This window comes from Phragmites australis, chromosome 6 (genome assembly GCF_958298935.1).
Source record: "Phragmites australis chromosome 6, lpPhrAust1.1, whole genome shotgun sequence".
In the NCBI taxonomy this organism is placed as follows: Eukaryota; Viridiplantae; Streptophyta; class Magnoliopsida; order Poales; family Poaceae; genus Phragmites; species Phragmites australis.
In genome coordinates this window covers 7759200-7786072 of record NC_084926.1, presented here as the reverse complement: position 1 = coordinate 7786072, position 26873 = coordinate 7759200, and the positions used below count along the sequence as shown (strand labels likewise).

General features: G+C 49.6%; 3 protein-coding genes across 3 annotated transcripts; all 3 read right to left on the bottom strand.

The window, feature by feature from the left end:
* Nucleotides 1-8427: 8427 nt before the first annotated feature.
* Nucleotides 8428-11304, bottom strand: LOC133921459 (ADP-ribosylation factor-like). Its single transcript, XM_062366341.1, has 7 exons — nt 11076-11304; nt 10873-10963; nt 10302-10417; nt 9821-9880; nt 9678-9743; nt 8774-8975; nt 8428-8697 (listed from the first exon to the last, which is right to left on the bottom strand). Exons 1-6 carry the CDS (start codon nt 11130-11132, stop codon nt 8781-8783), a joined length of 585 nt encoding a protein of 194 aa, XP_062222325.1. The 5' UTR covers nt 11133-11304; the 3' UTR covers nt 8428-8697; nt 8774-8780.
* A 7949-nt stretch (nt 11305-19253) lies between these two features.
* On the bottom strand, nt 19254-19853 carry LOC133922910 (uncharacterized). The gene has a single exon (XM_062368433.1). The coding sequence runs from the start codon at nt 19851-19853 to the stop codon at nt 19254-19256; it is 600 nt and encodes a 199-aa protein (XP_062224417.1).
* A 144-nt stretch (nt 19854-19997) lies between these two features.
* Nucleotides 19998-22583, bottom strand: LOC133922908 (uncharacterized). The gene has a single exon (XM_062368432.1). The coding sequence runs from the start codon at nt 22581-22583 to the stop codon at nt 19998-20000; it is 2586 nt and encodes an 861-aa protein (XP_062224416.1).
* Between the last annotated feature and the right edge of the window lie 4290 nt (nt 22584-26873).

Sequence of the window (26873 nt, the reverse complement as noted above, 5' to 3'; positions counted from 1 at the left end):
GACTACTCGAGCAGCTCGAGCGATGGGATTACCCAGAGCACCCCGAAACTCGGTAGTGCCCGGGAGCCTGCCACGACACCGAACACCACAGCCTACCATGCCGGACGTAAGTCAGCGGCGACTGCTCGCATGCATACTGATTGGGATTCTTTTATCAGCGGGGAAAATGAGAGAGCGAACTTTTTCTCGCACAACCGAGCACCTCACCAGACAAATTAAACATACGGAATCCAGAAAAAATATCTCGACATAGCGATTGCTTATTGAAATACCGAATGTACAATATTTACAAGGTTGGGCGACAGCGACTTACCCAAGGGGCGGAGCCCTTGGACTGCTTGGGTGGGGAGAAGCCCCCGGCCTTGCTGACCTGAGCCGCGAGCACGACCATCTATGGGTAGAAGCGTCGGAGATGCTCGATGTTCCACGAATTCGGGAGTGGCTGTCCTTCCTCCGTCGCCAACCTGAAAGAACCTGCTCGCGGGACCGCGATCACGGTGAAGGGACCTTCCCACACAGGGGACAGCTTATTCATTCCTTCGCGCGACTGGACGCGTCGGAGAACTAGGTCCCCCACCTCGAGAGACCGGGCCCGGACATGGCGCAGATGATAACGCCGCAGACTCTGCTGGTACCGAGCCGCCCGGACAGCGGCACGCCACCGGCGCTCTTCCAGGTAGTCCACATCGTCGCGCCTTTGCTGCTCCTGCTCACCCTCAGAGTATGCATGCACTCGAGGGGAGCCCAGAGTGAGCTCGGAGGGGGGGACTGCCTCGGCGCCATAGACGAGGAAGAACGTAGTCTCCCCGGTGGCGCGGCTTGGCGTAGTCCGGTTAGCCCACAGCACGGCTGGCAGCTCGTCCACCCATCCCTTCCCGTGCTTAGCGAGCACGTTATAGGTCCGGGTTTTGAGGCCCTTCAGTATCTCCGCGTTGGCGCGCTCGACCTGCCCGTTACTCCGAGGATGAGCGACGGAGGCGAAGCAGAGCTTGATGCCGAGGTCTTCGCAATAGTCCCCGAACAGGGCACTTGTGAATTAGGTGCCGTTGTCGGTGATGATCCGGTTCGGGACGCCAAAGCGGCTGGTGATACCGCGGATAAACTGGAGCGCCGTGTTTTTGGTCACCTTGATGACTGGGACCGCCTCCGGCCACTTGGTGAACTTGTCGATGGCGACATATAGGTATGCATAGCCCCCGATTGCTCGGGGGAATGGACCCAGAATGTCCAAACCCCAGACCGCGAAAGGCCTTGACAGGGGAATGGTATGAAGAGCCTGAGCTGGCTGGTGAATCTGCTTTGCGTGGAACTAGCACACCCTGCAGCGCCGAACCAGCTCGGAAGCGTCATGGAGAGCTGTAGGCCAGTAGAAACCTTACCGGAAGGCCTTCCCGACCAGCGTGCGGAACGATGAATGGCCACCGCACTCGCCCTCGTGGACCTCAGCGAGAAGATCGCCGCCTTCTGCCCGGGAGATGCATTTCAGGAGGACACCTCCTGCGCTACGCCGGTAGAGATCCCCATCTACTATGGCATAGCGTCTGGACTGCCGAGCAACTCTTTCGGCAGACGCCTCATCCCCGGGTAGGAACTTTTCTTTGAAGTACCCTCGGATGTCAGACATCCACGAGGCATCTTGAGAACATTCGGCGAGCGCAGCGCACTCACCGGGCGGCGGCGCCCTGACGGGGCTTCCCACTGAGGACACCGCCGGGGTCCCCTGAATTGAGTTCGAGGTTTCCCCTTCATCCTGTTCGGCAGGCAGGACGGAAGGCCGTGCGAGTCTTTCTTCAAAGACTTCGGCAGGGACGCGCGCACGTGAGGAGGCCAGGCGAGAGAGCTCATCGGCCAAAGCGTTGTCGCGGTGAGGGATGTGCCGCAACTCGAGGCCATCGAAGCGTCTCTCGAGCTTCCTGATCGCAGCCACTTACGCCGCCATTTGAGGATCCATGCACTGGTACTCCTTGGATACCTGGTTGACGACCAGTTGGGAGTCCCCTTTGACCAGGAGGCGACGAATCTCGAGCCCCACCGCAGCCCGGAGGCCGGCGATGAGACCTTCATATTCCGCCATGTTGTTGGATGCGCGGAACTGCAACTGCACGACGTACCGGAGCTCTTCACCTGTTGGAGAGGTGAGAACCACTCCGGCCCCTGCGCCTTTCAGCGAGAGGGAGCCGTCGAAGTGCATGACCCAGTACCCGGGCGCGTCGTGCCCGGGATAGGCAGAGATCTCTTCCGGGATGATGTAGGGGACGGGCGTCCATTCTGCCAAGAAGTCGGAGAGCACCTGGCTTTTGATTGCCTGGCGACTGACGAAGTGTAGGTCGAACTCCGCCAGCTCTACCGCCCATTTGACAACGCGCCCGGTGCCTTCCCGGTTCCGGAGAATGAGCCCCAGTGGATAAGTGGTAACCACCGAGACCTTGTGCGCCTGGAAGTAGTGGCGCAGCTTCCGGGAAGCGACGAGCACGGCATAGAGCAGCTTCTGCGCCTGAGGATATCTTGTCTTGGCTTCCCGGAGGACTTCACTGACAAAGTACACCGGTCGCTGAACCCGGCGGGCCCGGACGGTGGCTTCACTCGGGGGGCTGCTGCAGCCCCCAGGCTCGGCGGCGCGGTCGGGGCTGGCCGGGCATGCGGGCTCGACTCCCGGGTTGGGAGGAGCAGTGTGCTCGGGCTCGACCCCCTGCCCAGGGGGAGCCGCGAGGACAGGTGAGTGGTCAGGGACCTCTAGGAGCTGGGACCCAGCACCCGGTCCTGAACACTCGTTGCGCTCCACCACCAGCACTACGCTTACGACCTGAGGTGTGGCCGAAACGTAGAGCAGTAGGGGCTCACCTTGAGAGGGAGCCACTAGCACGGGCGGCGAAGTGAGGTACTTCTTTAGATCATGGAAGGCCTGCTCGGCCTCCGGCGTCCAGTCGAAACGACCGGATTTTTTTAGAAGCTTGAAGAGGGGAGCCCTCGCTCCCCGAGCTTGGAGATAAAGCGCCCGAGGGCTACCATGCAGCCGGCGAGACGCTGGACTTCCTTGAGTCGAGTCGGGGGTCGCATCTGCTTGATGGCCCGGATCTTCTCCGGATTGACCTCGATTCCTCGGCCAGAAACCAAGAAACCAAGGAGCTTGCCCGCCGGCACCCCGAAGACACTTCTCCGGGTTGAGCTTGAGGCGGGTAGAGCGGAGACTGTTGAAAGTCTCGGCGAGGTCCTCGAGCAGGGTGGCGCGGTCTCGGGTTTTGACCACGAGATCGTCGATGTAAGCTTCGATGTTGCGACCAACCTGCGAGTCAAGGGTAATACGAATAGCGCGCTGGAAGGAGGATCCAGCGTTACGCAGGCCAAAAGGCATTGACATGTAGCAATAAGTCCCCACCGGAGTGGTAAAAGCAGTTTTTTCCTCGTCCCCTACGGCCATGCGAATCTGGTGATACCCAGAGTTTGCATCTAAAAAGCATAAAAGATCGCATCCCGCAGTTGAATCTACAATTTGATCAATGCGAGGTAAGGGGAAGGGATCTTTAGGGCAAGCCTTATTTAGGTCGGTGTAGTCCACGCACATGCGGAGCTTGCCGTTGGCCTTCGGGACGATGACTGGGTTTGCTAGCCAGTCGGGGTGGAGGACTTCTCGGATAAATCCGGCGTCGAGGAGCTTGCTGACCTGCTCGCGGATAAACTCCTGGCGCTCAGGCGCCTGCCGCCGGACCTTCTGCTTCACTGGGCGGGCGTCCGGACGCACCGCCAAGTGATGCTCGATCACCTCCCTAGGGATCCCGGGCATGTCGGACGGTTGCCAGGCAAACACGTCTGCGTTATCCCGGAGGAAGGCGACGAGCGCGCTTTCCTATTTGCTGCCCAGGTCACCGCCGATCCGGACGACCTGGGTAGCATCTTCGCCCACCACGACCTCCTTCGTTGGAACAGAGGCGTCGGCGGCGAGTCGGGGTTTGGATGAAGAGGGTCCCGTGCCCCCTGTAGAGCCATCGACCTCGGCCTGCGCTGAGACCAGAGCCATGTATGACTGTTCAGCGCAGGAGACGGCGCCGCCGGAGTCGGCGATCACAGAGATGGAGCCTGCGGGGCCGGGCATCTTAACCGTAAGGTATGCATAATGCACGGCCATCATAAACTTGGCGAGCGCCGGACGCCCGAGGATGGCGTTGTAGGGGAGAGGGAGCTCCGCGACGTCGAAGAGGACGCACTCCGTGCGGAAGTTGTCCCGGCTCCCGAACGTCACAGGCAACTCAACCTGCCCGAGGGGCAGGGAGTGCCCGGGGGTCACTCCACAGAAGGGGAGCGACGGCTTTAGGCGTCGGGAGGACACCTGCAGCTTCTCAAAAGCCTCCTTGGAAAGGAGGTTGAGGCCGGCACCACCGTCGATCAGCACTCTGCCGACCTTAACATTGCAGATAGTGGGAGACACTACCAAAGATAGCCGCCCCACGGCTGCGGTACTGGCGGGGTGATCAGCCATGCTGAACGTGATCGGAGCATCCGACCACCTCAGGGGCCTTGCGGCCTCCTCGCTCGGGGTTGCCGAGCACACCTCGTGTCGCATGACCTTGATGCCACGGCGCGAGCAAGGTGTGTAGGCGCCTCCGTTGATGAAGGCGACGGCGTGCTCGGGCTCCTGGAAGCCGAGCTCGGCGTTGTCGGGGGCGACCTCAGCATTGCCTCCTCCGCGGGACTCGTCGCGCTCCCTCTGGCGCTGCTCCACGAGTCCTTTGACCGTACGACACTCCGTGAGGTCGTGCCATCTGGTCTGGTGTATGGGACACCATTTACCTGGCTCGGGCCCCGCGGGAGCGGGGGCCCTTGCTGGAGCAGGAGCTCGGCCGGGGGCCGGGGCTCTTGCGGGAGCCGGTGCCCCAGCTGGTGTCGGGGCCCTCGTGGGCGCGGAGGCCCGAGGAGGAGCCCTAGCAGGGGCCCTGGCGGGACGTCGGTCGACGCCCGACCGGCGCTCTTGCCGGCGGTCGGGCTCTTGCGGCACCCTATGAGCGGGGACCTGGGTCGGCTCAACGGGAGCGGCCTCGCGCTTCCTTCTCTTCTTCTTTTCCCGCTTGTCGGAGCGAGAAGAACTTGGCTGGTCGGAGGCGGGGCGAGGGGCATGCCACGCCCTGGCCTCCGCAGCCTTGGCGCACTTATCGGCCAGTGCGAAGAGTTCCGCAGTGGTCTCGATCTCGTGCGTGCCTAGCTTTTCGAGCATCCGCTCGTCGCGGACGCCCTGCCGGAAAGCAACAATAACAGTATGGGGGGCCACTCGCGGAATAGTGTTGCGAACCTGGCTGAAGCGCTGTATAAAGCGCCGTAGCGTCTCCCCTTCCTGCTGTTGGATGGCATGGAGGTCGCACTCCAAACCGGGACGCGTAAACGTGCCCTGAAAGTTAGCCTCAAACTGGTGGCACAAGTCATCCCAGGAGCTAATGGACCCTGGGGGTAAGTTCATAAGCCAAGAGCGGGCGGAGCCCCTCAAGGCAACATGAAAATAGTTTGCCATCACCTTTTCGCTGCCTCCGGCCGCTTGGACGGCCGTTGTGTAGATCTGGAGGAACTCGACGGGGTCGATGGACCCGTCGTACTTCTCCGGCAGCTCGGGGCGGAACTTGGAAGGCCACCTGACTCGGCGGAGCTCGGTGGTGAAGGCACGGCAGCCGGTGCCGTACCCCGCAGCACGAGTAGGGGTCTTTGGTGGTGAGTGGCGGCGAGCCGGGGATTCCCGGTGGCCTTGGGCCGGGAGAGAGGAAGTCTGGTCCTCTGCCCCGACCTCCTGCCGGGTCTCCCGCTGGCGCTCGAGAGTAACTCGTGCGTCCTCGTGGCCCCTCCGCTCGTCAAGGCGCAAGCGGAGGTCCCGGGCTTCGGACACAGCCAGGGGGACGGCACTCCGCCTGGAGGCCCCTCGGCCCGTGCGGGCGTTGCCCGTTGAGGAGCCGGCTCTGGCGGCACCACGCTGAGAAGTGGTGCGAGGACTCCCGGCCTGCACCTGGCGGCGAGCAGTGCCAACCAAAGCGACGACATCTTGTATCCACCGGCCTTCCGGAGTATTCGGCATGGCCTGAACGGGCGGGTGCCTGAGGAGAGCATGCGCTGCAAGCAGCGCTCTCCCCGGGCCGGCCTCGCTGAATGCGAGCCTGCGCCGGGGTGGCACCCGACATGGTCCAGAGGTGGACCTGGCGGCTGGGGTCCCGACCTCTTGCTGGGGGTCGGAAAGTGCATCAGCAGCGGCGACGGCGGCCCTGCTGGGCCCAGCGCCTTGATCCCCTTGAGCGGGAAAAACCGCGCACGTGGATAGAGGCTGCTGATGGAACGCAGCAGCGACTGGGCTCTCCCGAGCGTCGGGCAGCACTCCGTCACTGGAAGTGGAACCGGAACACTGGAGACGGTGCCCACCAGCCATCTTTTCCTGTGGAAAAAAGCGAAACAAACAAATCCAGGGATATTCCCCCCTACCTGGCGCGCCAGCTGTCGGAGGATGAACTCCTGTCGCAGGGATCCCGAGAGACCCCTTTTTATAGATTCGGCCGGGGGGATGATCCTGAACGAGCTTATCTGGGAAATAGATGGGAGCGGAAATAAATGCAGGGGCTGGTGGTGGGAGATGATCGTCCTAGTGTAAGAAAGATGGGTGCACCGGGGTTTAGACAGGTTCGGGCCGCACGGAGGCGTAACACCCTACTCCTGTGGGAGTGCTATACCTTTCCTTGAAGGGAATTCTTTAAGGATGTATCTGGTTACAGGGGTGAGCTGTCTACAGAGAGCTTGAGACTCTCGTGTTCTAGCTTGGCTCGAGCTTGTTTGTGATGTTCTTCGTCTTTTGATCTGAGCTTCGGGGTCTTTTTTGAGGGCTTCCGGATCTGAGACGGAATTCTTCAAGGATGAGTCGTGAGTCGTGTGTTGTGTGTCGTGAGCTGTGAGCTGTGAGCGTTGGCTGTCAGCGTCGGCTGTGTATTCTCCATTCTTTCCTTTTATAGGCGCGCCGACCTCGACTTATCCTGAATGGGAAAGAGGGTGCGCACGTGCCAAGGTGCCACGGAGAAAGGCGTCATCATTCCGTCTTGGCGAAGTGACAGGGGCGGTGGAAAATTGCGGTGTGCATCCGACCACCCGCCACTGTGGAGGTCCTTCGGCGTCATTAAGAGGGCCCACCGGGCAGCCGCAGAGGTGCCCGGTGCGCCCACCCTGTCTTGTCCTTCTGCCGGGGCAGGGTGGCAGGCGGAGCGCTTCGATTCTGGGAACGTTATCCCGAGGCACCCGGGTGAAACGGGACGGGACCCGTGCATTTAATGGACCCACACCCCCTGCCAGAGCATGGCAGGGTCTGACACTAGGGCGTGGGCAGCTGAGAATGTCAGGATGTCAGGATGTCAGGCCGCGCGTGCCTATTAAATGCGGCATTCGTGTCTTTGACTGACTGACACCCCGGCGAGGGGACCCTTTGGGTCGTCGAACGATCTTACGCGAACCTTCGGGGAACCGAGTCCTCGGGGGCTGCCATGTGCAACCCCGAGCACCCTCTCCCGAGCACTCCGGTGAGACCTTCGGGGAACCGAGTCCTCGGGGGCTGCCACGTGCAGCCCCGAGCACTCTCTCCCGAGCACTGGGGGAAACCTTCGGGGAGCCGAGTCCTCGGGGGCTGCCACGTGCAGCCCCGAGCACTCTCTCCCGAGCACTGGGGGAAACCTTCGGGGAACCGAGTCATCGGGGGCTGCCACGTGCAGCCCCGAGCACTCTCTCCCGAGCACTGGGGGAAACCTTCGGGGAACCGAGTCCTCGGGGGCTGCCACGTGCAGCCCCGAGCACTCTCTCCATAGCACTGGGGGGGAATCTTCGGGGAACCGAGTCCTCGGGGGCTACCACGTGCAGCCCCGAGCACTCTCTCCCGAGCACTTCCTTCCCGGTACTTGGACTCCGCGGATCATCGGGGAACTGGGGTGCTCAGGAACCAGAGGCGGCGGCCCCGAGCACCTTCTCCCGGGACTTAGCCTTTTCTTATCTCGCAGGGCGGACCTCGCGGGATGGTGACGCGTGACGGATGGCCGGCCCGGTCTCGGGACTCAGGGACCTCTGGTTCCTGATACACCGACAACATCCAATTACAAATAACTGACACTTTTAACCTCAGTATTTAACGTTTGACATTTCATTTTTTCCGCAAAAAATTTGTGCATGTAGCCAGAAATATAAGTCATCTTAAAGCACTTTCTCCGTTTTACTTAACTAAATACTTGAACAAATATTACTAGTCAAAGTTAAAACTGTAAAAGTTAAAAGTGATCATTATTTGTAAACAGAGGTAGTAGCGGGTTAGGCAGCCAACCAATCAGTTCAGCCATCATTTTAGAATGTCCAAGTCTATCTTTCGTTTGATAAACTCAACGCTGATGAAAAACCATCAGACTAAATGCGACCATCTTGCCGAGATAAACTGCATTTGCCAAACATAATTTTACAGAAAATTTCATATTAATAGCATGAGGATGCTGAATCCTCGTATGTGAACAAATGCATCCCGCCTGGTTAGCTTGTATAAACTCGCAACGAAATTTACAAGACCTATATCACAAGTTAGATCACCTACGCGAAATGGTTATTCCCAGGGATGAGTACAACCCATGACAAAATCGCATCGGTGAACTTTGATGCAGTCAGGCCCATGCATCATTTTGCCTTCAGTAGAGTCAACACTGTGAAGCATATTGCCTGGACAATGTAAGGTAATTATCATTATCGATAATCACATTTAATCCAAGATTGATCTTACAAGTTACAGGCATACCTGCTACTTAGAACAACGAGGTCCCCCCTGAGGGTAGGCGACCAGAAGCTTGCAATTCCTTCAGCGTGCTTGCCAGCCAGTCCAAGCCCTCATAAAGACCATCACCTTTGAGGGCACAGGAGCCTTGGATGTGCCAGATGCGATTCTTCAAATCATAGAGGCCAAGGCCCTCGCAGACCTCCATTGGTGCCATTGCCCCTTTCTGGCAAAACAAGGAAAGCTACATTAGAGGGGAGCAGCATAGACAGTTCTACTTAGTATATTATTGAAAGGGTACAGAGGGTGCTTCGTGCAATTAAGGTACAAGAGTCATATCTAAGCCAGACACATGCATCTATTTGTCAAACTATATTATTGTTAGCAACATGTGAGCCGCAAAATGCATCCTATAACAATATGTTTTATGGCACATGGCCCTCTTGTCATGCAGTAATAACCTCAAAACAAGGAATTTCAAACAAGTGCAATCTCGTCTGCACATATTAAACTAAACCATGGGAGTCATAGGCTCATAGCAATCCAACACATTATCAGTTAAGGTGCAATTTAAAGCGTTCTTTAAAACAATATATTATTAATTGTGACATAAACACAGTGAACTATTATTATCTTCGTACGGGGTACTCTTCATTAAAAATTAGCGAGCGTGCCTCTTGATATACAAATGGACATTTCAAAGGCTTAGACGGCACCCTTTCCATCACAAGACAGAACATTCTGAAATTTATAGAATTAAAGCTGCAGAAACACAAACAATTAAAAGTACACATTTTTGCAAACCTGTCAAATACAGTGTAAAGCAATTTCATAACTTAAGCAAAGGTGTAGGCATGCTCACTGGATTTAATCAAATTTGCATTCAAGAATGTTTGTGTTAAAAAGAGAGGTCAAGTTGTTCACTCACCATATCTTGTTTGTTTGCAAACACCAATATGACACTATTCAGCATCAAAGGATCATTAATTATTGACTGCAACAAAGGCACTAAATATTAGCTGGGGTAGAGAATTAAATTCACTGATGAGAAATTATAACAACTTATAAAACCTGAAACTCTGCTTTGGCTTTTCCAATTCTCTCTCGGTCCAATGAATCAACCACATAGATCTGCAACTCAGAACATGCACACAGTATTTATTTCTTCGCATTTTACAAATAAAGTATAGTAGGTCATAATGAGGAACACATGAAACTCCAGAGTTTGACATTGATCTCAAGGAAGAAAGGCTGAAAAAAATGAACACTAAAGTCTCCCTTAAGGGAATCAGTAGCTGCTCTGAAGAGTATCGTCAACGAGATTCACATTAAAAATTAATACATTAATTCACAGGGTTTCCAAACACTTTAATGAAAAATATTATGGCTTATATAAGTATTTCCCAATCATGGAACTCTATGTAACCAATAATGAACAGCAGCAAAATTTCGTTTGAGGTGAACCATAAATAACACAATTCAGTATGCAGAATGACTCCAGACCAATTTCCTTCTGTCAAGGTCTTATAACTATGAAGTAATTGAAATGTACCAAGCCGTCCGTATTATTGAAGTAATGCCTCCACAAGGGCCTCAACTTCTCTTGGCCACCAACATCCCACACAGTAAACATCACATTCTTGTACTGAACCTTCTCGACGTTGAAACCTAGTAGTAACATCAGAAACATAACATGACCACTTAGTTGCAGGCAAAGTGAAACATCATTTTTTACAAAAACAAAAGCAAAAATTGCCACATAGAACCCTTCAGAACACGTGCTAGTTGATGAAGTCAAAATGTTAAGCAGGCTGACTGGTTTACTAATAGGGGAATTGCTATCCAAAGAGCAATTCGATCGTAATCGCAATAAAAATAGAAGAATAATCTAAGAGTGCTCAACTAATCACAGTTCAAAGGAAAAATCTATATACGCAAAGGTAATGCCGAGACAGCAAGTTTACAATTCCCATCTAGCACTAGGTAAACCATCAAAACTCATTAGATTTCTTCCTCATTCATCAACAGCAGCGAGCCAGCGACCTCCTTTGCCCCGGCAACACATCAGTGAGGCCCTTGGTAACATTAATTCAAGTAGCAACAAACAATAATCAGTGACCTACCGATCGTAGGAACAGTCGACAAAACCTCCCCGATGTGCAGCTTGTACAGGATGGTGGTTTTGCCCGCGGCATCCAGCCCAAGCATGACAACCTGAAAGAAAAAGGCATCACCAAAAAAAAACAAAGAGATGATAAAAGCAGTTCATGAAAAGTAGTACTACCAAACAACGAAAAAAAAAATCTCAGCAAAAAGATCACCGTACCCTCATCTCGCTGGTGCCGAAGAAGGCATCGAACAGCTTGCGGAACGCCTGGCCCATCTGCGCACCGGGATCGCTTCCTCACCGCGCGAGCACCAAACTTCCGTTCGAATTTTTGGGCGTCGTCTTCTCCAAGTCGCGGGATTTGACGAGAGCACGTAGAGCTTTTCGCTTTCGGAGGAGTCTCGCGGAACTAGTCGCGCAGGCCTTCGTGACGAAGCCTAGAAGGTTCGCGCGAAGATGCACATCGAAACGGATCTGTGCCGTCCGTGCGCACGCGAGCGGTCGGGATGGAGTGATAGGATCGCGTAGCGAGCACGCGGTGCCCTGCCTGCACAGCTGCCCGTCTGCGACTCCGTCGGTCCGTCCCCGCGTTCATTTAGACTGATATATATATATATATATATATATATATATATATATATATATATATATATATATATATATAGGACACCTATTCTATACTCCTAGGAGTATGTACTCCCACATGCAATATACCACCTAAACAAACACTTTATACTCTTTTATCATTTTTAGTATATTCTAATACTAATTCTAAGATACTCCAATATGAGTTGTATGAAAAAAAATTCAATGTTAACCTTTCATTTTTGCTATATACTCTTTTTTATACATAAAAGAAGTATATACGCAAATTATGATAAAAATCATGGAATTTTATAAAAATTTTCGTGGGATTTGTATTGTAGTATCTTATAATTACTAATGAAGTATATTTAAAGTGATAAAGAAGTATAACACACGTGTAAAAGTGGTATATGAGAGGTGGGAGTACATACACCCAGGAGTACATACTAGTTTTCCTATATATATATATATATATATATATATATATATATATATATATATATATATATATATATATATATATATATATATATATATATATATATATATATTTAAAGTGATAAAGAAGTATAACACACGTGTAAAAGTGGTATATGAGAGGTGGAAGTACATACACCCAGGAGTACATACTAGTTTTCCTATATATATATATATATATATATATAATATTGCTGAGTAGTAATACGGAACTAACATTATTTGTTTTATATTAGTATACTAATTTTTTTATTGTTAATATATGTTACTGAAAATAAGATGTTGAATTCATCCATGTATGTAATATACATATATAAATATGAATATATATTTGTATCTATATATATATATATATATAATATATTTGTGGACAGTAGTTACGTGAATAATACGAAGGTAACAAAATTTGTTTTGTATTTTTTGAGTTTTTTTTCTTTGCAGTTTAGATTGTTTCAGTAGATTTATCAATATAACAAATTTTTCTTTTACATCTTCTAGTATTTTTAAAAATAGAAAGAATATTATATGTACACAAATACGTATATGCATATACATATATATATATATATATTTGTATATGTATTCATATACGTATCCATATACATATATACCTATACGTACAGAACGATGAGCGAGACCCTGCTACAGTACCTACAGAGCCTCTGAGCGTTCAAGATTTTCACCGCCGTTAGTATATAACTAGACAAAAAACGCGCGGTGCGCGTGTGGCCGGTAGAGGTGTATATTTAGTGAGATGCAAGTGGTGAGCCGGTAGATGGATGTTGGGGTTTGCAATTGAAAGTAAAGAATGAGGCAACTGGAAGGGGTATGTTGAATTTGTATTGATTTGATCATAATCAGAGAGAAAAATGTACGTGAATGTAATATTGCCGAAGAAGATCAGATGATTAGTGAAGATTTATAATAGCCGGTCTCATAAAGGATCCCAATTGAGGTTGAACGAAATATAATATGGTAAGGCTAGCTTACTGGGTGGTAGATTTGTTCCATGCTAAAGTAAGTAGATGTAGCAGAATATTTAAGTGAAAGTAAGTGGATGAGTAGCAAATATAAAGGTGGGAACGGATACAATATCTAGTCCATAATCCGGGGAACATGAAGGTAAAAATATACATCATGGAAGGTAGTACGTAGTGTAAGAGGCTTATGTGCATTTTTTTTTGGCAGTGATGATCATATACAGTGATGCAGGTATATGTAAGTGGTTTGAAGCTTAGATACATATTCATTGTACAGTATAGAGGGGCTTGGCTGACTGGATAGTGTGGATAAGTTGTTTGGTTGTACATAAGGTAAAGGCCGGTGATTTGCACACGCTGAGTGATGATGTTGGAGTGGATGGGTAGCTGTCAGTATGGGAAGGAAACCTACATATAGCAGTTGTGTATGTTAGAATGGTATAGTTTTCTTGTTAAGAAATGAACAATCTATTTATGATTATAGAATGAGTTTTTTGTTTCGGAAAGCAGGGAATTTTTGGCAGTATGTATATTAGTGTAAGAGGAATGATGTATTACCTAGTTTTCGTTGTCAGAGGTGGATAGGTGGAGTTTCCTGGACACCTGATGCGGATGTGTATTGGTTGGAGTGTTGTAATGTTTCATACAGGTTATGATAAAAGATAGTATTGCTGGGGTGGTGAGTTAATGACTGGAGATTAGAGATAGTCAGGTGAATCAACAAATACCTTTTGTTGGCAGGAAGGTTGGTATTCAGGTTTTCAAGATCTTGGAGGTGACGCTTGTGGGATGCAGAACTGTTGGTGCTGCGCTATTTGATAGTAGAACATGATAAAAACCAAGAGAATTAGGATGTTACCGGATTGAAACTTCTGGTAGGTGCAGTTAGGATGGCTATAGCAAGAGGGTATGTATATTAGCATGGTACCATGGTTGGAGTGTGGTCAGTAGGTGTCTCCTGTGGTGGTGGTGTTGATGATACCAATAGCTGTTGTACAAGCAGCAAAGTGGATGTAAAACTATAAGTGCTATGATAGTAGACTAAGGAATGCAAAATAGATAGGAGAGTGTAAAATTAACCTTATCAGGAGATATAGGAGTGTCTCGTGTATTGAAAGATATTATAGAACTGCCTTGATGATCCAATGTGGAGCTGGTAGGTATGTCGGTGGTAGGCACATTGGTTTGTGCAGAAGGTATTGCACTGGGTGTTGTAGGAGTGAGGAGCCTCCCTGATAAGTTTGCATAAACAGCAAGGGACTGGACCTGAAATGTTGGGTGGATGCTTTGGAGGGAGCCTGTTGTCATTTAAACAGTCATGGTATAAGTTTTGCCAATATGGTTCGTTATCTCTGGGGGGACATAGACCGGGTCTCCTTTTCCTGCTGCAATTAGGACTGTGGGAGGTTTCCCAATTAGTTGGTGTCCTATTTTGCCAAAGAATATAAACCATGCAAGTTGTGAATTAGATTCTTGGGCTGTAGATGGGTCGGTGCCAAAGTATGTAATTCTGTACCTGCAACATAAATCGCAGAGGGATGTATGTAAGTAGAAAATAATATGAGGCATTTTGCATGGTGAAGGTATGCAAAGTATTGTGGAAATGGTACATACCGTGGCTCGGTCTCTTTGCTGGAACACCTGGGACATTTGTAAGAATCAGCATTGGGTTCAGTTTTTTTCCAGCAAGCTCCGCACGACATATACCACCAGGCCTCTCCAGGAACCAAATCTTTGAGAAGGGTGGTCACAGTATAGGTCTGACCCTAGAATATTAATATTATTGATGAAGTAGAATAGGGTTGAATAGAAAAAAAGAGTGAAAGATAGTAAACAATGCTTGTGATACCAGAGCATCATTTGGAATAAGCTCGGTGAGATCATGGACTGTTGTAGCCAAAGGGTTTTGTGGAGCAGCAGTTCCTTGAAGCCATTCAATTTGGTGAGGATGATTTGCTAGGCTAAGCAGTAAATAGGAAGCAATTAGATTGGTAATGGGTGTTGTAGTGCTTATGCTTTTGTATGCAGTATGGAAGTACATGTGAGATGGATAGAGATATGAAAGGTGGGTTAACCTGGTTCGTAGTGCTGCAATTTCAGGAATTGGTATATTGATATACCATTTTGTGGCTGAGATTCCTTGGAGGGCAATAGTTCCTGCAGGAATGTGAACTATATATGAAGTATTGTTTGAGTAGTGAGAACTCTGCTTTGAGGTATGATATGTAATAAGTAAAGTAAAATGCATGATAACATAATGTTGCACCTGAAAAAGTCCCAATAGTCATACCAACGAAGAGCACATAAATTGCTACGGTAGTTGATGTTTCATGCAGTTGTTCGCCATCAAAGGACTCAGCTTGCTGTTGCCAGAGAGTGATTGCTACTTGGTGGCTGAAATGGGATAGCATTTTTAGGAGAGCTTATAGGAAATAGGAACAATGTAGTGAGCATATAGTATGAATAATAGAAGGATCTGAATTAGCACCTGCCATCAGTGATATGAATGTTCCTTTTTAGCCTTGGACCATTCCTGGTGTTTACTGTTACGATATCACCAATAGCAATAATTTTCCCAATAAAATCTGGGCAGCAGAATAGGTTTATAAATATTATATGAAGGAAGTAATAGATAGGAGTTAAGTGAAAATGTAAATAGGTATGATACAGTGGGTTAGATTGTATACCTGATAAAAGGACAGGTTTGTTGATTCGTTGCGCTAGAACAGAATATGGAACAGCATGATATGCATAGATTGGGAACTCCTGGGGCTGTGGTATAACCTCAATAACTTTTGTAGCTTTAGTGAATTTTGCCATAATGTAATGATCAACACATTTGTAGGTCTTTTTGGATACAGCTACCTCGAAGTAGCTGATATCATAGATATTGCCTTCTTGGAGCAATGGTTTAAATTGTTGGAGCCATCGTTCTGGGATACATCCCTCCATGTTGGTACCCTAGAAAGGAATAGGTATGGGTAGAAAGTAATCATAGAATGAATGAAGGTACATAAACTAAAGCATAACAGAAGAAATTTGGGTAGTATACATTTTTTTAGTAATAATGCACAATGATACAAACTAAGGTAACAGGAAGGATATTTTGCAATGAAAATAATGGAAGGTCATAGTTTTAAAGGTAGAGTAGGCATATGGGAGAAGAAAAAGTTAAGAAATTCTTTGCTTGGCAGATGTGTAAGTTGCCAATTTGTAGATAGGAAATGTCAATCTGTATGTACATTTATCAATTGCTTTTGCGATGATACAAAACAGAATGAAAACATTTGTGGATCTTTCAAGAAGCATAAAGCAAATAAGCAAAATATTATAAGTACAGAGAATCCTCTAAGATTCTAGGTCAATAGGTAGAGGGAGGGCCTGCTAGTTGGCAAATCTGGTTGCTATTCTGACAGACGTTAACAACTACAGTAAAGGGAATGTAGCAAGTACAGTAAAAGGAATGCTGTATTTATAATGAAAGGCAGTGCATATTAACAAGTTTTTTATTATTATAAAGTATACACATAAAAACTCTAGGAGGGGGTCTTAATATGGGAGAACTTGAAATATATAAGAGAGCGAGCTACAAAGTCAGAGCCCTAGTGTGTCTAGGTAGTATTGTAGGTACAAATTGTAAATACATCAGCAGTGTAGGTACCAGGAATAGACGACTATAAGGGGTACCTACATTATGAATGCTAATGGATGAACAAAGCATCATATTAGATAAAACTAAAGGAAAGAAAATACGCATTGATTTTTGGCAAGAGGCAGCAAAAGGTACAGCGCTTGGAGGGCGAAGTCGTCTGGGAAGATCATGGTAGGTACGCACGGCTGGAACCATACCAGTGTCAAGCAATGAAGTGCGGTATCATTAAGCGAATAAGTTAAAGCAACCTATAATAACAAGAAGTAAAACATTCGAGACGGAGTAGACAAAGAACGGACAATAGCACTCAAATGATTAATCAAAGTAGGATAGAATAAAGAAGTAATGGTATAAAGGTGCAGCTTATAGCCTAGTAAGTGAAAGGTACTTGAAGTTAATCTTGTACCTGATTATATTAGGGACATGACAAGGGACTGATTCATAGAAAGTATTGTCTTATTGAGGGCTTTCATATTAAAAATTATGACATGCGCAACAGTGAAAGCAAATTTGAGCAAAGCTCAAATAATTGGAGTTGTAAAGGTAGTTGCCAGGTAAAGAGGCAGTAGGATTAATTATGTTGAAAAGCAAATATGTTTGGTTGTTAATTAAGTTAGGTACTGTAGTAGTAGTTGAGAGGGTCACTGAATTGGCATCCTTGAAACATGGATGTTACACGAAATGGTAAGTGAGAATAAGATTTTATGCAATTAACAGGTAGCAGTATTATTCAGTAAATTCAATTGATTGTTCGATGCTACAAAGTATAGTCAAAAGGTTGCTGCAGTTTTCGACAAGGATAGGGAAAGTAATCAAAGTATTATAATCACAGAGCATGGTCTAAAACTGTAGGTCAACAGGTAGAGGGAGGACTTGCTATTTGGTAAATGTGGTTGGTATTTTAATAGGTAATAAAAAATAGTAAAAACAATCCTATATTTGGAACGGAGCCCATTACATATCAACAATTTATTGACTACTGTAAAGTATACATGTAAAATTGTAGATGGACATTTCATTATTGCAGAACTTTAGATACCTAAGAGAGTGAGATACAAAGATGGAGCTCTATTCTGTCTATTTAGTAGTGTATATAGAATCGCAAATGTATCAGCAGTATGGGTAGCAGGAATGGACGAATATAAGGGCAGATATAATTTTAGAAGGCTATTGTGGTAGAATGTATTAAACAATAGGTCTTATCTAAGGGAACAGTGTAGTAGGTGATGGTAGGGTTCTGCTAATATGCAGGGATATAATGATATTTGCATAGGTCACAGTATATGGAAGGCAGCTATGTGCATTTGTGTATATCCCACCATAGATAAATTTTTTGGTATAGCAAGCTATTGTATGGTTGACAGCAGATAGAGACTATGCAGCAGTGTTATTAAAGAAAAGGTTCGCAAATATGCTGATAAGGTAAGTGTATAAATGTTTGGAACAAAACATAGGAGCTATATGGGTAAGAGTACAGACCTCACTATCAATCATTACGAAATCAACACGGTACACTTTGAATGGGGCAGTTTGTTCTTGGCAGTCCCATAAGCGTGCAATTCTGACTTGTATACTCCACCTGTGATGACGCTGGGTGACGTCCTTGAGAAGAGTAGGTAGCATCTGCATTGTAGTAAAAGAAAATGGTAACATGATTGAAACAGTATAATGTATGTAAGATGGAAGTGATATACATGTATAGAGAAGAGTAACAGTTGAGCAGATATCAGGGAGAGAACAAATACCCAGGCAGTGAACAGTGGGATAGCACATGTAGGTATTACTATAAAGGAAGGTGTTCATAAGGTAAAAGAATATGCAGAAATATATATATTGAGAACAGGGAGGCAAAACAGGACATGACATAGTTACAACTCCAAAAGTGAAAAATTATTTCAGCATTGAATGTGATGTAGTTGTATAATCTAGAGGCGTTTGAGATTGGAACAATACAATGTATGTAAGATGGAAGTGATATACATGTATAGAGAAGAGTAACAGTTGAGCAGATATTAGGGAGAGAACAAATACCTAGGCAATGGACAGTGGGTTAGCACATGTAGGTGTTACTATAAAGTAAGGTGTTCATAAGGTAAAAGAATATGCAGAAATATATATATTGAGAACAGGGAGGCAAAACAGGACATGACATAGTTACAACTCCAAAAGTGAAAAACTATTTCAGCATTGAATGTGACCTAGTTGTATAGTCTAGAGGCGTTCGAGGACTTCTCTGTAAACAATATTTCGTGTTTCTTGCGTAGTCCCTACAACATCATCATCAATAAGGATCTTGAGACCTTCTCTTGAGGTAACCCTTGATATGGCTACATAAAGTTGGCCATGTGAGAAAACAGGACATCGGAGGTAGATACCGACCTTAGAGAGGGTCTGGCCTTGGCTTTTGTTAATGGTCATAGCATATGATAGACGTACAGGATACTGGCGGCGTTGCAGTGTAAAAGGCCAGCTGGGGCTAACTGAATTCAGAACAACTCTAGGTATGCAAACTGTTTGCCCAATATTTGTACCTGTCAGTATGCGCGCTTCTAGTAGACGATCACCAAGTCTGGTTACTATGAGTCTGGTCCCATTGCAGAGGCCAATAGACTGATTAATGTTGCGAAGAAGAAGGATTGGTACATATTTTTTTAAGCGAAGTTGATGATGTGGGAAATTGTTAATTGTTATAGAGTTCAGAAATTATGGTGGGTAAAGGACATCAGCATGTGCGATGGGATCCCCTGTTTTAGAAATGGTGTCATAGCTGAGGTAGTCTCTGGTTTCACCTGGGACTTGATCAAAGATAGTATCATTGATTTCATCAACTATACTATTTGTGGGGCATATAATTGCACGAGCAGTAAGGTAAGATGCATCTGAATACATGGTGCAAAAGGAAGAATAAGTGGAGTCTATAATTGTCTGTATATTATTATCCGAAGGTGTTAGCAACAAATCAGAAGGTATCTGCAGCCAGCTGGGGTGTGCTTCACAATTTTTTTTTGCCATGGAAACATCACCGTTACCAACATCAAGGACCCACTGAGCAAAAACAGTGAGCGTATCTCTTTGGGAATCATCTAAATAAGGATTTGTGAGTCTCATATTTGTGCATAGCTTGAGGACCATGACATGCTGCCAAATTGGTGACATAACAAGTGCTGCACTAACAATATCAGATCTGGTACCTCCTGTAATAACGGGAAGGACCTGCCTAAAATCACCACCTAGGACAATCAATTTTCCACCGAAAGGAACATCAGCAAGTGAAGGGTTATCAGCTGATAGGATGTCACGCATTATGCGATCCAGTGCTTCAAAACAGCGTCTATGAGTCATAGGTGCCTCGTCCCATAATACCAATGATGCTTTACTGATGAGTCCCGCAAGCATAGTCCCACGCCTAATGCTGCACATACTACGCTCGTTTATGTCAAGAGGTATTCAGAACCTTGAATGTGCAGTTCTACCACTAGGTAATAAAAGAGAGGCAACCCCAGAAGAAGCAACAGCTAGTACTATCTCACCTTCAGCTCTAAGTTTTACTATAATGGCATTCCAGAGATAAGTCTTTCCTGTGCCACCATAGCCAGAAATAAAGAAGACGGCAGGTTCTTTTGAAATAACATAAGCAATAACTTTATCGTACACAAGCCGTTGTTCTTGATTTAGTGTAGATGCAAGGGCAATGGATTGTGCTTCTAGAAGTGGCTTGTCATATGCTAACTCCTCAGAAATAAGCCTATTGCCATATGCAAAGGATTCAGGAATTGGTGCAGAAGGGATGTTGTATGAAGATAGATTTGCACCAGCTTTGGAAAATAAAATAGTTAAGTCAGAGAGGAGTTGTGCCTGCAGGTGGCAGTCTGGAACACAATATCTAGGATTGCGTACGCACAGACGGATTTGATAAGTGATATCATCAGCAAGATGTTTCCAGTATTTTTCAAACAACATCCTAGCATTAAGAACATCACAGAAAACCAATACAATGAGAAACAGGTGTCTTAGTTGGTGAGGAGATGCCCATATAATAGCTTCATCAAACAGCATATACCATTCGCTGTCATCACCGACTAATCCTCTAGCCTGGCATGCCTCTCTGAAGGTATCATATACAATTCCATTGTATGTTCTAAGGTTGGCAAAGTTGGTGGCACCGGTGACAACCATGAGAAGCATTCTCAGATAAAACAGTTCACCTGTACTTGGGTGCACATTATAGATGCGACCTATCTTTGGGGATCTTTTTCTTGTAAACCAAGCCTTTTGATCAGGATCCCATCTATAATAGGTAGGGAAGTCACAGTATGTGAAAGGTCTTGCATGTGGATACATTTGGTTGACTATAAACCATTCAGTTAATGTGGTTTTATGTCTGCTAGGATCTTCAATAACATCTGCAAGATCAGCCTCCTCATGGAATATAATATTGTTCATACCAGGCATATGAACAGCAAGGCGCTCAACTGCAGGCATACGACCATGTATTTCAAAACCTAGTAATCGCCACATGGCTTCACAGGAGGATAAGTATCTGCATCTGATATGTTCAGAAATTTCATCTCTTCCTTCAGAGTCAGTTGTAGGATCTGCAGGAGTATCAACAAAAGCAAACGTAGCTTTGTCATGTCCTTTGGTCACATATTTGAAGAGGTACTTGACCAAATTAGTTTTGTTGTACCATTCAACATTGATATGGGCCTGGTATTTCTTCAAGATGGCCATATTGTACGGCACAACCCATCTGTTATCAAGATCAAACCGTCCTTTATTAACAGTTAATCCATTTTCTCTGCGGCGGTATTGAGGAAAACCCGCTTCATCAATAGAAGTTTCAGCATTGAAAGATTTGGGGAACCTCTTAGAACAGACACCCTCTTTCATACATGAGCAATGAAGGTTCATAGGACCACATGGGCCATGCACCATGAATTCCTGGACCAGCCCATAGCCAAGGGGATCAGAGCGGGGATCTGGAAGCTCAGCAGATATTAGAGTATCAATGAAAGCCGGGGATGGATCTGAAGAATGGCCAGTTAGCCACACAAGTATGTGAACATGCGGCAACCCTCTTTTCTGGAATTCAATAGTGTACATATCTGTACATGAAGAAAGCAAGGTGAAGAATTCTGGAATAAGTAGGGAGAATGCAAATGATAAGGAGCATGTACAAAGAGAGGATAGAACATTACATGCTCGAATAGGTCCAAAGGCTGTACCATCTCGTATATCAGAAATATACTCATCTAGTTTCATATGGAATACACGTGAAATCACATCTGAACGATCTGTGTGTTGCTGACTTGGTTCATATTTGAGAGCCTGAGCAATCTCCGGCCATTTGGGATTGCATGTGAAAGTGGTAAAAATATCAGGAGATCCATACTGTCGACAAACAGCCATTGCATCTTGATAGTTCATAGCTAGGTATCGTGGACTGCCCACATGGCTGGACGGAAGCATCCACTTGAGGCCTATATTCTTCCCATTTGAACAGCCCTGGCCTAAAGCATCGGTAATTCCTTGATATGTTTCAGATCGCAAAAGGTCCTGATTGAAGTAAAAGAATTGCAACCTGCTAGCTTCGATACATGAATAACAATTGACAATTGCTTGGTCAGAGAGGCGCCCACAACATGTGTATGGATTAGGTTCTCCTTGACGGTAATGGACCTGATAACAGTAGAATTCCTTCATTGTAACATTTTCACGGCCACCAGGAGTTGCTCCGTCAAGATGACAATACTTGATACCTAGATGGAAGCTCCTTTCACCAAACGGGAACAAAAGCGGATATTGCAAGGACATGAGTGCTGGATTCAAAAGGTTAACTTGCTGCAAGGCGCCCGGGTGTGTGTGCACAACAACATCAAAGTCACATGCTTCTATAGTTAGATCAGCAACAATGAGAGCAGCTAGTTCCGAAACAGTTGGTATGGAATCACGATTACCATGCTCATTAGAAGTGCCAAGGAGACGGATATGTACATCTGGAGACTCCGGAGAAAAGATACGATCACGTGCCATCCTGAATTTCTTGACCAAAGGATTATACTTGTCGGAGAGTGAACTCCTGTCGCAGGGATCCCGAGAGACCCCTTTTTAGAGATTCGGCCGGGGGGATGATCCTGGAAAAACTTGTTTGGGAAATAAGCGGGAACGGAAATAAATGCGATGGCCGGCGGGAGACGATCACCCTAATGCAAGAAAAAGTGGGTACGCCGGGTTTTAGACAGGTTCGGGCCGCACGGAGGCGTAACACCCTACTCCTGTATGAGCACTATATTTATCCTTGAAGGGAATTCTTCAAGGAGGTATCTGGTTCTAAGGGGGGAGCTGTTTACAAAGAGCTTGAGGCTCTTATGTTCTAGCTTAACTTGAGCTGGTTCGAGTGTCTGTCGATCTATCTTTGGCCTGGTTCGTCGGAGATTGTTGGTCGTCTGGTGGTCGAAGGCCTTTTTCTCCTTCCTTTTAGTGTTCTCCATCCTTTCCTTTTATAGGCGCGCCGACCTCAACATATCCTGAATGGGAAAGAGGGGACGCGAATGCCAAGGTGCCACGGAGAAAGGCGTAATCATTTCATTTTGGCGAAGTGACAGGGGCGGTGGAGAAATGCGGCGCGCATTCGACCACCAGCCGCTGCGGAAGCCTCGGGGCGCCGTAAAAGGGGCCCACCGGTCAGCCTCAGAGGTGCCCAGTGCGCCCACCCTGTCTTGTTCTTCTGCCAGGGCAGGGTGGCAGGCGGAGTGCTTCGATTCTGGCAACGTTATCCCGAGGCACCTGGATGAAACGGGACGGGACCCGTGCATTTAATGGACCCACGGCCCCCTGCTAGTGCATGGCAGGGTCTGACACTGGGGCGTGGGCAGCTGAGAATGTCAGGATGTCAGGATGTCAGACCGCGCGTGCCTATTAAATGCGGCATTGGGCCTTTGACTGGATGACACCCTGACGACGGGACCCTTCGGGTCGTTGAATGATCTTGCGCGAACCTTCGGGGCACCGAGTCCTCGGGGGCTGCCACGTGCAGCCCCGAACACTCTCTCCCGAGTACTGCGGTGGGACCTTCGGGGCACCGAGTCCTCGGGGGCTGCCACGTGCAGCCCCGAGCACTCTCTCCCGAGTACTTCGGTGGGACCTTCGGGGCACCAAGTCCTCGGGGGCTACCACGTGCAGCCCCGAGCACTTTCTCCCGAGCACTTCGGTGGGACCTTCGGGGCACCGAGTCCTCGGGGGCTGCCACGTGCAGCCCCGAGCACTCTCTCCCGAGCACTTCGGTGGGACCTTCGGGGCACCGAGTCCTCGGGGGCTGCCACGTGCAGCCCCGAGCACTCTCTCCCGAGCACTTCGGTGGGACCTTCGGGGCACCGAGTCCTCGGGGGCTGCCACGTGCAGCCCCGAGCACTCTCTCCCGAGCACTTTGGTGGGGCCTTCGGGGCACCGGGTCCTCGGGGGCTGCCACGTGCAGCCCCGAGCACTCTCTCCCGAGCACTTCGGTCTTAGTATTTGGACCCTGCAGATCATCGGGGAACTAGGGTGCTCGGGAACCAGAGGCGGCGGCCCCGAGCACCTTCTCCCGGGACTTAGCTTTTTCTTACCTCGTAGGGTGGTGACATGTGGTGGATAGCCGGCCTGGCCTCGGGACTTAGGGACCCCTGGTTCTGAATACACCGACAGTAGCCCCCGGGCCCGTTGGTAGCCGATGGGACGGAGACTGCGAATGGGCCCTTCGTCGCGACCGAGGCCAAGGCTAGCGCGGACGTCATGTGGCAAGCTTTCGAGAGGTGGCCCTTGCGGACCTAGACCTCAAGTACGTTCCAACGGGAAAATGAGTGGACGCGTGTCCACACAACTTCCGAAGGGTATGATAACCATACGGGCGGCACGCGCGGTCGCCGCGCAGATCGAGGAAAATACGCCTGGCAACCGCTGACATCGTGCGATCGGCGGGAGATTCGTCTGACAGTTGCGTCGATCGAGGCGACGCTTCGCCGAGCGAACCGTCTGGGGAGGCAGTTTTCGAATTTTGAGATATAAAAGGGGGAACAGATCGGTCCGTTTCCCCTTTTTACGCTCTCTTGCACTTGCGCTCCTGCCTTCTTGGTGCTCCGAAGCCCTCAGGAAAATCCCAGGCGACCGGAGCATTCTCCCTTCTCCCTCTTCTCCACCAAAAAACACCTTCCACCCTGTTGAGATGACGAGGGTTGGAGGAGGACGCCAGGATAGGACTTCGGACAGCATCTTGCCGGAGTCCCGTCTGAGGAACGAGGAGGCGGCGGATAAGATTAGGAAGCTGTTGGTACCGGGGGGTCAGGAAGGTGCCGTGGTGGTGAGGCCGGCGACTCTGACGCCGGCGACGACCGTCCCTGGGCGGACCGTTCTCTTCACCTCTTTCGTGGCGGCGGGGCTAGTGCCGCCGTTCTCCGCCTTCTTTCTGCAAGTTTTGGAGACGTACGGCATACAAATGGCGCACCTAAGCCCCAATTCTGTCGTGGCGTTGGCGGTCTTCGCGCATCTCTGCGAAATGTTCGTGGGGGTGATGCCGTCGGCGACGCTGCTTCGCCATTTCTTCGTTCTCCGGCCGGTGGGGAAGAAGAGGGGGCACTCCACGGCGGACGTCGCGGGGTGCTGCAACCTTCGGCTCCGGGAAGGCCTGGGGGATCATTACATTCCCCAGGTGCTGCGCAGCAAGTGGGAGGAGTGGCGGCGGGACTGGTTCTTCGTCGACATCGACCCCCACGAGCGCCTCGAATTGCCAGAGAGGGCAGCGGAACCTCAGCGATCAACATGGGAGGCACCGCCGCCAGAAGACGCGAGGCTGAAGCCGGTGCTGGAGCGCATCTTGGAGCTGCGCGAGTCCGGGCTGACCTCAGTCATGGTGGTTGTGGACTTTCTGCGTCGTCGGTTGGCACCCTTGCGAGAGCGGGCCCGACCAAGCTGGTTCTACACCGGGCCGGAGGACATCACCAGGACCCAGATTGGCGCGAGCTGGGATCTGGGGCAGGCGGAGCTGCGAGGGATGACCCGAGTGATCACCAGGACGGAGGACATGAGCCGGGCGGAGCTCCCGTGGCCGGAGATGGCGCTCTGCGCCAATCTCAACCGGGTGGCCATCATGGCGGGGCTGCCGGAGTTCGATGCCCAGGGGCCCGTGGACCGGCCACGAAGCCGGAGTCCCGAGGCCTCCGACCTCCCCGGCCTGGAGGAACTTCTTGGCGAGGAGGTCGCTGGTAGTTCGGCGCGGGCTGGCGACGGGGCCGCCGCAAGCAGCAGCCGCCGTGCCGAAGAGGAGGGCGCCACTGAAGTTGTTGAAGAGTTGGCGCCGGGAGACCGGGGAAAGCGACCCCGGGCCTTGATCCTAGTGCCGGATTCTCCGCCGTCGCCGACGGCAGCTGCGGCATTTCCGGTGCTGGAGCCGCGCCTGGTGCGGATGGGGCCTGCATCGACGCCTGCGACCTGTACGGCGGAGACCGAGACCCGTCCGGCGGCACCCGAGGTTCGCACGACGGCGCCCGTGGCCTGCGTAGTGGCTCAGCCGAGCCCCCAGCGGAAGAGGCGGCGGGAGGAGTCCGGACCGACGGCACCGGACCCGGATCAGACTCCCAGCGGCCAAATGGCGGTATCGGTGAGTCTTCTTTCTTGCTTTTCCATGGGCATTTTTGGCCCGAACTAAGTTTTGACAACTTTCACTTGTCTCCCGCAGGCCAGCTGCAGGCGCTGCTGTGACGGAGAGAGAGCAGGCGCCGGAGCCAGAGCCGAGCCTGCCTGCTGCGACGGCGGAGGCCGGCATAGGATCGGCGGAGGTGCCAATCGACGTGGCGGCCCCTGGGAGAGAGGCGGAGGTGGCAGCCAAAAGAAGGGTGCCGGCGGAACCTACCCCGGGCGCGGAGAGCCCGGGGCGGATAACGGTGGAGGCGGATGTTCTGCCGGGGCCGGTGGACAGGGCGGCCGATGCGGGAACGCTGCCGCCATCCGAGACCTTGGCTCCGGCGGAGCCTACCCCGGGCAGGCAGAGCCCAGGGCGGATGGCGGTGCAAGGCCCTGCGGAGAGCTCGGCCCCCCTGGAGGCACTCTGCGGAGAAGCCTGGGCCCCACCGGTGCCCGGTCAGCCCGCCGATCTTTTCCTGGCCGCCATTGAAGGCGTTCAAGTAGCGGTTGGGCGGCTGGGCGCAGTGGTGAACTCCAAGGAGGGGGAGCTCGAGGCCGAGCGCGCCCGCCTGGCACTGGAGAAGGCGCAGCTGGCGGGCGCCCAGGAGGAGGCCCGTGCGGCAGCCGCGCGGGAGCAGAAGCTCCTAGAAGACATCCGCGCGGAAGCCG